Source organism: Sander vitreus, chromosome 12 (assembly GCF_031162955.1).
Source record: "Sander vitreus isolate 19-12246 chromosome 12, sanVit1, whole genome shotgun sequence".
NCBI lineage: Eukaryota > Metazoa > Chordata > Actinopteri > Perciformes > Percidae > Sander > Sander vitreus.
In genome coordinates, this window is record NC_135866.1 from 2,077,435 (window position 1) to 2,090,586 (window position 13,152).

The 13,152-nt window shown below is 43.5% G+C and overlaps 1 protein-coding gene across 3 annotated transcripts in view; it reads left to right on the forward strand.

Annotated features, from left to right (window-relative positions):
• LOC144526203 (enhancer of polycomb homolog 1-like) overlaps positions 1 to 13,152 on the forward strand; it is a 46,962-nt gene that overhangs the window by 32,203 nt on the left and 1,607 nt on the right. For 2 of the 3 annotated variants that reach the window (XM_078263501.1, XM_078263500.1), the window contains 7 exons: positions 1,714 to 1,878; positions 2,878 to 2,967; positions 3,741 to 3,889; positions 4,209 to 4,645; positions 9,646 to 9,767; positions 10,315 to 10,453; positions 11,405 to 11,780. In XM_078263501.1, the coding sequence (XP_078119627.1) occupies positions 1,714 to 1,878; positions 2,878 to 2,967; positions 3,741 to 3,889; positions 4,209 to 4,645; positions 9,646 to 9,767; positions 10,315 to 10,453; positions 11,405 to 11,780 (1,478 nt within the window). The remainder of the gene's footprint in view (positions 1 to 1,713; positions 1,879 to 2,877; positions 2,968 to 3,740; positions 3,890 to 4,208; positions 4,646 to 9,645; positions 9,768 to 10,314; positions 10,454 to 11,404; positions 11,781 to 13,152) is intronic. The other variant, XM_078263502.1, reaches the window with a different exon arrangement.

Genomic DNA, 13,152 nt, shown 5'->3' on the forward strand with positions numbered 1-13,152 from the left:
TCAACTGGCGCAAAAAATGCATCGTGAAACGCTGCGACATATTGTGAAAGACACTGAGATTGTTTCGTGTTAGTTGAAAGAATATCAGCAGAAAACGGCACTTTATAATGTAACTGCCAGTCTTTTTTTAAGTGGTGCCTTTTTATATTCAATTCAATGTTCAATTTGTTCAATAAAAGAATGATTCAACAAGCAGATTGTTGTGTTTTAGCAGAACATTGAAACAGCAGGAATATAGGACTGAGTACACTGTAATGTCTATTTATCGCAAGTTCAGTGCTCGAATTTTCTTTTTGTCTTTAAGGGGGTCTCTCTATCTCATAAAAAAAAGTTGGCACACCCTGCACATATCCTAACAAGGCTATACAATTAAATAGTCTGGGCTCGAGTGGCGCTTTTATGCAGTATATGCACACGGTAGGCCTAGGCTATAACTTGACACACACAACTGAGAGATTTTTTTTTTTTTTTATAACAGAAGTGGAGTCCTTTTTAATTTCAACATATTGATTGTAATAGTCCATATTTCATTTCAATTTCGCAATACAAAGAAATAGACTAAACGATTTAGTCTGAGTGTCATTCTCAATTTCACAATGAAATAAAACGTAACTCATTTGAACCAGACCACCGTCTCAGATATCCTCAGTGTCAACACAATAACACATGTAGTCTTTGACTTCTACACAGGGGCAATGCACTAACTGGCAGAAATGAATAAAGCCATTGCACAGCCAAACTATGTTCTAGTCTTATAGTGTACACGTAGTGATAACAACACCTGGGTGTTCAGTCGTCTTGTGTGTTGAACCGTGGAAATAAATAGACAAACAATTTTGGAATTTGCACTGCGATGTTGTCGGGAAGCCTATTCACTGAATATTCTGCCATCAGAGATTACATTGTATTGCTGACAGGTGTTTCAAAATATCTGGGAACTTTTCCGGAGTTCTGAATGGTAGAGGATAGCGATTGATTGATTGATTTTAAGATGTATTGGTGGTATTTACCTCAAAAGCACATTAAGCTAAAAGCAAAGTGACTTCTTCGGACTTGCGAGTGCTGTCAAATGGATCGTAGCCATAGACTGTTAATATTAATCATAGCCTATATGCGGTTTGATCACATAGCCTAGTGGTGTGGTGGTGAAGTGCAGTCATGCTGCGTTCATGAGCGTAGGGTAGGCTCAGGTCTACGTCCTGTAGTAGCCTATATTTTACATTTTAATTTAACATCTTTATGGTAAGAGACCGCACAGGGATGATAATGAGCGTTTAAGATTCAATTACAATGCCACATATGGCTGACACCTTCAGATATGAGAGACCCCCTCAGATTTTTGACTTTGTTGCTTTCATGGGAGCCGGTCCTCACTCTATGGGAGCTCGGCTCCCTCTGGCTCCCACGGAATTCGAGCACTGCACAAGTTATATCGTTATTGCGATATTCAACAACACATCATCACATAATGCATTTTTTCCTTATATCGGGCAGCCCTACTGCCTGTGTGAATAGTGTTATTCATTATTATAAAATGGTCACTATGTTGTAAAAAAAAATCCAAGTCCATGTGTAACATTAAAATGAGGCATTTTGAAATGGTAATATTGGTCGTATTTTCAGTATGCATGACTAAAGATTGCCCGAAGTCTTTAAATGTGTGTTTTGAAGGTGCTCTAAAGTCTCATGAGTTATCTTTTCTCCCCCGTTCAGCCCGAGAAGGCAGAAGTTCCCCGACAGAAGAGGAAGTATGAAAAGAAGCAGAAGGTGTTGCCTCTGTCGTCGGGCGCCCCCCACCATCCGGGTCCCGTTGTCTTCAATGCCAAGGACCTCAACCAGTATGACTTCCCCAGCTCGGATGACGAGCCCTTCTCCCAGGTACATGCACAACTCGTACAAACACGAGCACTCCTTCATGCAAAGCCGAGCACGCTATGCAGACCGAGCATGACCGCGCGACTCACAACATTGGTTGTTTTGTAGATGATTTAGTTGGATGTGTTTAAGTGAAATCTCTAATATTTATCCTCATACATGAGTGTATCAAGGTTTTTGAACAAAACGAACGGCCACGTTTCTGCACGCGTTAGTTAGTCTCGGAGTTTGGAGGCTGACATAGATGTGTTTCCGCTGGTTCTTAAAAAGTCAAATTTCAAAATCAAAATGTTAGGCCTTTAAAAAGTCCAAAATTTGATAAAGTATTGTTGTCTAGGTCTTCTTTTCCTCTGTCCATAATGCTTTTCCGTGGTGTTGTAGTTCTTTCTTTCACTAGTCCAAATATAATTCACTGTATTATGACTACAAATGAGACCAACATGCTACTTATATCAGTTTTGGTGTTATTGGCGCGAGTCTACCACAGACCTAAAAGGGATGTTATTCTTCAGCTAGGGGGAAGTGCAAGTTAAGCGGTACTTGGCTTGAAAAAAAACTGAATTTAGGGCTTAGCTGATGTTGTGATGAAGGTCTTAAATATTATTCATAATGGTCTTAAAAAGTCTTAAATTTGACTTGGTGAAATCTGCAGAAATTCTGTTTACAGAATTCCGTAGAAACGGTTGCAATGTCTCCAATTTTGCCTAAAAGATGACATGACCGTGATGATGTGATCGTGATATAACAGAAGCAAATTGAACTTTTTAAAACATTATTTTTCATGGCTGCATAATGTGATACTTAGGTGAACGCCCCTGGATGGATTTAGTCTAAAGTTAAGCAACAAAGCACACAACACATGCTGGTAAAAGTGTTCATTGCAGAAACAGAAACCCTAACCCTCTGTGAGCAGAGCAACCTACCCGAGCTCTTTCCGTAGCTCCCCTCCACTGTACTCTGACCTTTCTGCTCTTCCACTGACCTTAACCTCTATGTCCACAGCTGCACTCAGGCTCATCAGAAGCAGAGGAGGAGAACGACCCAGATGGTGCCTACGCCTTTCGCAGGAAGGCAGGCTGTCAGTACTACGCTGTAAGTACTGTGGTCATCCACCCAGTTTATAAAAAAAAGCATATTGGAGTTTCCTTTTACCTGATGGTGGGTTTAAGGGGCCATAATGTCCCAGCAGTGATGCCTTGAGATTGTAGGGGCTTTCGAATGCTAATGTTTTTTAGAATTCCATCTTTATAGCGGAGTTTACAGATTTTAAGTTCATCTCAGTTTTTATTTACACATCCTCATCGTATCATTAAAAAACAATTTCAGACGGTACAATAATCAAATGTAGGCCGCCTGAAATGGGTTAACCCCACATAAGCTACTTAAGACTTTTCAGAGGGGGCCCAATGAAATTAACAGAGAATATGCAGATACTAAAACTCAATTCATGATACACAAAGACAAATACCACAAAAACAGACCATCCCAGTACAACACTGACAATCATATGTTCTAAACAGTTTTTTTCAGATTAGTTTTTTAAGATGGAGACAGAATGTAATAATTTCAGGCTTTCATCAAGCTCGTTCCAGATCTGCGGCCCCCTACACACTATACTCGGGCCCGTGCACTTCAGCCTTTGTTTTTTGGCCAGTGATTAGATGTTTTTCCCTTGTGGCATAGGTGTCACCAGATTGGAATGAGCTCAGAATATCTGTAATTTAACCTGTGGATGACCTGACAGTAGACTGGGATGTCTTTACGAAGTCACTAAAACACTAGTCTCAGATTGCAAAGATCAGAGGTGTTGTACCCAGACAATCAGAATGAAATGGATGAAGTTCAGCATCCTGTCTTGTTTTCAGGCTCGTCAGGACCGTGTGGGTAGCTGGCCATGGTGCGAGCCCTGGGACGGCGGTTTAGCAGAAGCTCGCTTTCGCTACAGTCTCACCACGCTCACCGTGCCGCGCCGCTGCCTCGGCATGGCTCGACGACGCATGGGACGAGGCGGCAGGTCAGTTCAACTTGGGTTTGCTTTCTCGTGTGTGTGTATATATATATGTGTGTGTGTGTGTGTATATATATATATATATATATATATATATATATATATATATATATATATATATATATATATATATATATATATATATATATATATTTTTTTTTTTTTTCTTATAAGACCTACTTGGAAGCATTCTTGTCTAACTACTTGAATAGTTTGGTAGAATACCCGCTAATAGTAATAAGAGGACTTTGATACATAAGCCTCAGAAAGAATACCTGACAAATGAAGCTAGTTGTCTTTATTGACGTGTTCCACTGTCTCCCAGGGTGCTGCTGGACAGGGCACACACGGACTATGACAACGTTTTCCACGGACTGGATCCCGAAATGCTCGACCTGCCTCTTCCCCCCTCTTCTCCTCCTCCTCCTACAACTACTTCACGCTCGCCGGCCACCGACAAGTTTGCCAGTACCTCAGAAACAAATACCTCGGACCGAAGTTCCTCCTACTTCAACTCCTCCCTTTCCTCTACATCTCCCTCTTCCACGGACCTCAGTCAGATACTGTTGAATATAAAGTTGTGCCGGTGGAGGCACTTTAGACCACGGACACTACCACTACATGAACTGGACCACGCCCACCCGCTATTCAGGAAGTTGAGTCGAAGCTTGAAGCGGCCCGTCTCCACCTCCACAGCTGGGGGACAGCCCTACGGCTCTCAGCGCCCGCTGCGGGTTGTCCCTGCACCCGCACCCACTGCTGGTAAGTGAATTGGCTTCCTACACACACAACACACAACACACACCACACACGCACACACCATGTCGGGACTGTTGTTGGAATGAATTTGCCTTCATGGCAGCTTGGGGTTGCAGACCACCATCTCTGTTTTGATTAGGAGTGACTGAAAACTAGGATTGGGCATCAAGAAGTGGTTCCAACTTGGAATCGTTGGAAAATTTGGTTTCGAATACGATCATTGGTTCAAAATTTAACCCGGTGAAGTTTGCGTTTCCATCGCGACCACCGTACTTGGAGGCGCTTGTTGTGTAGCAGGAGCACAGTTAACGGCAGTTTTACATTGAAAGAGCTCAGTAAAACTGCACACCACCATAGAATCAAAATAAAATGTTCTCCTATCCGTGAAATAAGCATGTGACCCGTTTCAACTCCAGCCCTCAGAGAATCGATAAGAACCGGAATCCAAAGAGAATCCGAATTGTTAAAAACAAAATGATGCCCAACCCTACTGAAAAAAGGACACGCATACACCCACACACACCACTACGCACAACTTGTCTTCTACCTTGTTTTAAAGGGTCAGTTACCTCCGTTATACAAACATGCAATCACTCAGCCCTGGTGTTATGTAGTCACGCCATTAGTTTGGTTTTTATTGCCCAGGTGTTGAGATATTTGCTACTGAGAGATAATGGAAGTGAATACTTTTTTTTGTGTGCTGAGAAAAACCTTGAAAAAACATTATGCAGCTAATCAGCGTGTCTTTCCCACAAAATACATTCCAATTGCTTCTGAGTTCTTCTGATTTTTTTCTATAGAAAGTAATCCCAATGAAAACTGTTGGCATGGTGTGTGGATTATGGAAACGCAGTTGCTTTTGAGGGGGGTTTTGTTTGTTTTTTTACATTAAATTATAAATAAAATTTAATTTACTTCTGATTGTGTTGGAGAGATGTCAAAATAAAACGCAACAAAACCACAACTATCAGTGTGACAGGACACTACTGAGTAGAGAAATGTGTGCGTTTTTGTTAAATTGACCATTGGAGGCATGCTAGTTCAGAGAGATAATAGTAACTATCAATGACATTTTTTAGGATGCACAATCATCTCTGATTACCTTGTTTTTGTTTCTACCTTGATTGCGCTGATTGGTTTTGTTTTTGGTCCTGCCTGCTAGCTGCGTTTTTGTTCGTGTTCATCAAGTGCAGCTGTTGCTCTGCATTCCCAGTGTTTCACCTCCCACCCCTCTCGGTCCACAAGGTGTCAATTTAAAACTGAGTTTGATAAATAAATTCATGACATGCAAAGGATGTGATGGAGTGTGTGGACAAAGAGGCGTGGCGCGTTGAATACAAACTAAATGCCACAGCTCCCTGGTGGTGGTACTGTGAGGGCAGTCAGGCAGTCTGGGTCTTAATGTCGCTACACACCGTTTACAGGAGTTGGGAATGCTTTGATGTGCATGAAAAACAACTCCCTTCTGATTTTTATTCTTAGAAAATTGGTCTGCTTGTAAAGTACCGTAAAGAAACTGAAGCATACCGATGTAATGAACACAAGGGTTTTCTGGCTACCATAGTGGTTGAGTCTGCACGCAGCAGCCGTAAAGGCAGGTTGCTGAGTTAATAGGTGCATTATTTTGATTAAATGAGACGGTGTCAGATTGCATGAAGGCTGTTCCAGATGGAAACGGGCCCAGAGGACGAGCTGCGACTTTGAGATGCTGATGAGTCCTGGATCCTGTAAAGTGGGGAAGTGAATGGCTCACAGGGAATAAGAAAATCAATATTGCACTGAGGCACAAGGCCTGAAATGGGACTTCATGATCGATGGAAAGTCAATAAAGAGAGACTTGAGACCGTGTTATTTACAGGATAAATAACTGGGACGCTTATAAGATCAACTTAAACATGCATACAAGAAACCAGGTGTCTGTCTTCTATTAACCAGGTTATGGCAGAACATTTGATTTACTGCAGTAACCTGGTTCCTGTCAAACCGGTGTTTACATGCAGCTTAGTGAACGCATTTCTACCCAGTATGATATTTATGAGCCACATGTGTACCACAAAAGCCAAACTGGAAAGTAACCTGATTACTAAAGGGCATGTGAACACACAATATGACTTTTGGTAAGGTTGGAGAAGCACCTTTTTTAAAGCCAGGTTTGAACGCATTTGATCATTTTCAGACTGCAGGCTTGATGATACTATCGTCATATTAGTTTGAATAGAAGAGAAAACTACAAGCTTTTCTCTCATGCTCAAACTGTTCAATATACAGTAGCAATGTATTTCTCAAACTATCACTCGTCGGCACACTCTTCAGTAGAACACCTAGTCTGAGTTCTGACAACATGGTTGTAGTTTCTCTTTCAGGCGGGCTTTTCTTGGCAGCTGCCTTTTTATCAATGAAGGCAGTACTGGGTGTGTGGGTTGATTTGAATGTGCTCCCTGTGGATTACAAACGGACACAGAGCCATCGAACCACCAAGAGAGCAGGGAGGTATGAGGAACTTGGTTGCGTAGGGAAATTTGATTTCAAATTGATGTCCATATTAGTATTGCATTATTACCCTGTAGAGATAAAGTTAGAGGAAACCAGGGACTTACAACAACCTCATGCATCACCGATTAGGGATGGCCCTGGCTCATTATCGGGCCATTTGTTGACCATTTGCAGATTATCTGCATCTGCGATTTGTGTTTTTTTTCTTTTCTTTTTTAAACCGATAACCGATTAAGTTAATTCATTGAAAAGTGCTCTGCTACAGCTCTGTCTCTCCCTCTGATCCGGTTTCACTCAGCACTTCAGTAGTTATTTATATTTTGAAATGGACGTTTACTGTCGTTAAATTTAGTTTTTGTTACAATAACATTTACTGAAGTTTTTTTTATGCAAGACACATACTTCAGATACAGTATCTCACAAAAGTGAGTACACCCCTCACATTTTAGTAAATATTTCATTATATCTTTTAATGGGACAACACTGAAGAAATTACACTTGCTACAATGTAAAGTATTAAGTGTAGCTACAGCTTGTATAACAGAGTAAATGTGCTGTCCTCTCAAAATAGCTCAACACACAGCCATTCATGTCTAAACCGCTGGCAACTAAAGTCACTACACCCCATGTTAGATTCCCATAGAGGCAGGCAGACTTTTATTTTGAAAGGCCAGTTATTTCATGGATCCAGGATACTATGCATCCCCTTGGTCCCCCCATCATCACATCCCATTCACCATACCCCCCACATCATCACATCCCCTTCACCATACCACCCCATCATCACATACCCTTCACCATACCCCCCCATCATCACATACCCTTCACCATACCCCCCATCATCACATACCCTTCACCATACCCCCCCATCATCACATACCCTTCACCATACCCCCCCATCATCACATACCCTTCACCATACCCCCCCATCATCACATACCCTTCACCATACCCCCACATCATCACATACCCTTCACCATACCCCCACATCATCACATACCCTTCACCATACCCCCACATCATCACATACCCTTCACCATACCCCCCACATCATCACATACCCTTCACCATACCCCCCCCCCATCATCACATACCCTTCACCATACCCCCCCATCATCACATCCCCTTCACCATACCCCCCCATCATCACATCCCCTTCACCATACCCCCCCATCATCACATACCCTTCACCATACCCCCACATCATCACATACCCTTCACCATACCCCCCACATCATCACATACCCTTCACCATACCCCCCCATCATCACATCCCCTTCACCATACCCCCCCCATCATCACATCCCCTTCACCATACCCCCCATCATCACATCCCCTTCACCATACCCCCATCATCACATCCCCTTCACCATACCCCCCATCATCACATCCCCTTCACCATACCCCCCCATCATCACATCCCCTTCACCATACCCCCCCATCATCACATCCCCTTCACCATACCCCCCCATCATCACATCCCCTTCACCATACCCCCCCATCATCACATCCCCTTCACCATACCCCTACATCATCACATCCCTTCACCATACCCCCCATCATCACATCCCCTTCACCATACCCCCCCCCCATCATCACATCCCCTTCACCATACATCCCATCATCACATCCCCTTCACCATACCTAGAGATTAACATGGTTGTATTTCAGTTAGCCTAATAGCTGGTTGGATTTGCATTGAGAGATGATTTCATTAGTAGTACCCCATGTCAACCTCTAGGTATGGTGAAGGGTATGTGTTGATTGAGGGCGAGGGGAGTATGGTGAAGGGGATGTGTGATGGGGAGTGGTATGGTGGGGGATGTGATGATTGAGGGGTATGGTGAAGAGATGTGATGATTGAGAGTATGTGATGAGGGATGTGATGATGAGAGTATGGTGAAGGATGTGATGATGAGAGTATGGTGAAGGGGATGTGATGATGTGGGCTATTTTGATGCATGATTGTTTGTAACTTTCGGTCCCCCCCCATCATTGATGACTTTCATGAAGCTGATGCCACTGGGTTGCCAAAGTGCAAGAGGCGGCAGCAGGTGTGGCCAAGCACTCTGATCATAAGAGTCCTATATCACACACACACACACACACACACACACACACACACACACACACACACACACACACAGTGACTGGTCCATCTGAAAGGCTCAATGCGTGTCATCCAACCCTCCTTCACCTCTACACCGTCATGTTTCGGAGCAGAAGAGTCGTTTCCAAAAGCAGTCTGGTACTTAAGAATCTGTTTCCAACAAAAGACTGTATACGTTAGAGAAACGCGTTCACTTTGTTCAAACTAAGCACATCCGCAGCGGCAGCTGTTCTTCACACTACCCAGGCTTTGTTTCTGCATTATTTCATAGAGCTGAATTTGTCTGCATGTATCTTCTTCTTCTTTTTGGAAACCATGTGTTAAAGTGGTGTTTTTAAACCTGTATATGACGCTGTGGATCGAGTTTCCAGATTTGTTACAAAACTGTTGTCTCTCTCAGCTTTCACAGCCGAACAGTACCAGCAGCATCAGGAGCAGCTGGCCCTGATGCAGAAACAGCAGCTGGAGCAGATCCAGCTGCAACAGCAAGCCAACAGCACCGCCACTACAAACAGCACAAAGGTCAGTATCCCAACACAAGTCGCTTCTCAGGGGGTTTCCTTTCCCCCCCAAAGAGGTTTTAGCCAGCACCAAAGGAAAATCAGTGCCAAAATGATAAGAATAACGATTAAAATCATCTCTGACTATGTTTAATAGCAATTTACCAAAACACTGCTGAAAAGCAGAGCATAAACTTGAATAGTAGCACTTATCTCAGTTTTACTGTCAAGAGTCTGGCTGTATTGAACACTCCCAGTGGTATTTAAATGTTATTATTTTTAAGTAGTTTTGTTAATTGGGGTTTCATTTACTCGAGCATATTCAACATTTTTGTTTATCAAATTGTCAGAAATAACAGGCAAATGCATAGATTTCTGTCACACAGACTCTTTGCCTTTACTGTGTGCAAACCAAACGTGCTTACTGTCCTGCGTTGTCACCCCCCAAAGGCCCGTTCTGAGTCAGGAAAAACCCTGGTTCGGATCGCAAACTGAACTCTTATTTTTTTCCACTTTTCTTCCTCATCAGTGACTTTAACAGTTTTCTTCTCCTTCCCTCCCCCCCTCAGAGCCTGGCGAATACGTTGGACCAGGCCAGCGCTCAGTTCGCCGCCTCAGCCCTGGTCACCGCTGACAAACTGCTAGCTCTAAAAACCAAGGATGAGCTGGCCCTGGGAGGCGGAGTCAACGGCGTCCTCTCCCCCTCAGGTATGAGCGCCGCTGGTAGGGCTGCTGGGCTCTGAGAGAGAGCCAGGTGATGACAGAGGAGGGTCGCACTCGATGACGACCAGACGGCTGACAACGTTTGGCCCTTTGTAAATAAAGCGACCTGTTGTTGTTGAGAGCGACCCTCATTTCTCACAATTAGTCAACATAATAAAGATAAAACCCATTTGCCGTCACAGTAACGGCTCATTTTATTTAGTAAGGTGGTCATTGGTCTTGATTTATTGATTATTTATTACTGCATTTTACATTTTCTGAAGACCTTTGGAAGCTACATATTGTTGTAAGTTGGGATACGTGCTGGCATACAAGTAATAAAACATTCCCAAACTGTGTTTTCAAAAATAATGCAACTGCAAAGTAATAAAAACTAAACGCAATTAAAATGTGACGTGCACTTAACCCAAGTGTAGCAATCTGCTGAACAGACAAAGCAACAATGAGGGTGAAGTAATTACAGTCCTAAAACCCATAATAGAGTACACTGACAGAGCCGATAACCGCACAAAGCAAGCTGAACCCCCCCCCCCGACGCCACTGTCAGCCAGCAGGAATTAGTAGATGACTGACAAAAGTGACGAGATGTAAATTCCATTTGAGATTCATCTGCAGATGAAGAAAACGGTGCTGGATCTGTCCTTTTACAGACGTAATGGTTCCCTTTGGGGTTCTGGTGAAGAGGAATGCATCGAGCTCAAACATGACCTTCTGCCTTGCAGGAGAGATTTGACATTGTGCACATTCTCAGTTTTTTAAGTTGAGGAGCTGACTCGACATCCTTTATACCTGCGCACACATTCAAGTTAGAGTACGGTACACAGCATATTCACTGCTTCAAGTTTTCAACATAAAGAAGTGGTTTCTTCCTTGAAAGAACAGCTGAAAATTAAAACCTTCCATTTTCAACCCCCCCCGGCTTCTTTTGACCCCCAGGTGTCTACAAGGGCTTGCACCTCTCGAGCACATCGTCCCCTTCCCCCGCTGCCCCAGCTCCACCCCCCTCCACCCCGACCCCCGCCTTGCTCCACCCCTGCACCACCACCAGCTCCACCTTGGCCACCAGTAACAACAACGGCACCGCCCACCCTGCCAACACCACCACGACTACCGCCGCCGCCACTCAGGTCCTGCTGGGAAACAGCCTCCGTCTGGGCGTCACCCCCGGCAAGCGTGTCCACGCCCCCCGGACGCTGAGCGCCGCCATGTCAACATCCGCCTTAAAGCTCGCCCACACAGCCGCCGCAACCGCCAACTGTCAGAAGCCCAAGGTCACTACGGCAACGGCCTCAGCGCTGGACATAGTGCCCAGGTGAGAGAAGCATGCAACCACAACGATCCAATGATTGGTAAAAAGATGATCTATCCAAACTTTGTAGAAATGAATGTTTGGAGTTCATTCCAGCGGTTGCCGACATGGCTCATTGTGTATCACTACACATCTGGGATGGCCAACATTGATAATAGAGAAGGCCACAAAAATGTTGATCCTCACTACCTAAGGGCCAGGTTGGGACTGCACTTCCACCAGTAGGATCCTGAAACCCTAGTAGGGCTGGGGGGGGGGGAGAGTTGATTCTTAGATGCATCGCGATTCTCTCTCTAGATGCTTGATTCTGATGTTAATAATTTTTTTTATTTTTTTTTTTTTAAATGTGTTGATTTTTATTTCAAAGGTACTGTCTCCAGACAAGTACAAATCAGAAAACAGAGTGGCTGAAAGAGGATGGGATAATGGACGGTGTCTCTGCTAAATAGTCTCAGGAAGGAACTTGTTTTGGTGGAACATGTGGACGTTCAAAAGTAGTTTTAGTCGCGCAACAGAAAACTCCGATTGGACAGATAGTCTAGCTAGCTGTCTGGATTTACCCTGCAGAGATCTGAGGAGCAGTTAACCATAGTCCTCACAAATCCACCAGAGGTTAGAACACCAACACAAAGACAGAGGAAGGGGACGGACATCCGACCAAAAAGGACATCCGGCAGAATTTCCTGCGACACCGTAGCAATCATGAAAGTGGAATGTCGTGGATATAGACTACTGTAACCCTTATCGTTCAATTAGCCAAGTATAGCTATAAATAAATACCGGTAATTCAAGTTCACCAGCTTCTCTATTTCTCATATTCACATGCATTTAGTAGTGCTTCTATTCATTTAATGAACTTGACACAGAAACAAAACCTCCACATTCCTGACTGATATAGGCCTACAATGATTTCAGTCCAATGACAAAAATCATCATTCAATAATGGTACAGCTGTTCTCTGATTCTGTTTCCAGGCACACTAAGCACCTATGTTTGCCCTTTGAATTCCCTAAAAAGATAATCTGTTTCCCATTTGGCCTGGAAGACACGATTCTCCTGGTCCAGTTTTCTTTTTAGTGTCCATCCCTTCTGCAGATGTAATCAGTCTGACCCAATATCACAAAGAAAGTATGTTGTGCACTATATTTCTCTTACTGCTGTGCTTTTGTACTGAGGCCCATTTCACCAGATACCACTGCTGTAAACCAGTGAAAGTATTAATTATCACATGTTGTAGCGAGTGCTGCTAAGTGGTGGAGTGGCTTGCCTGAAGTATGTGTAAATATTCCAAAAACAAAAGATGGATATGCCATTTTTAAATGAGATTTTTGAAATGGGCCAGTTTATTCTTTGATATTTGTATTAGTATTGGAGA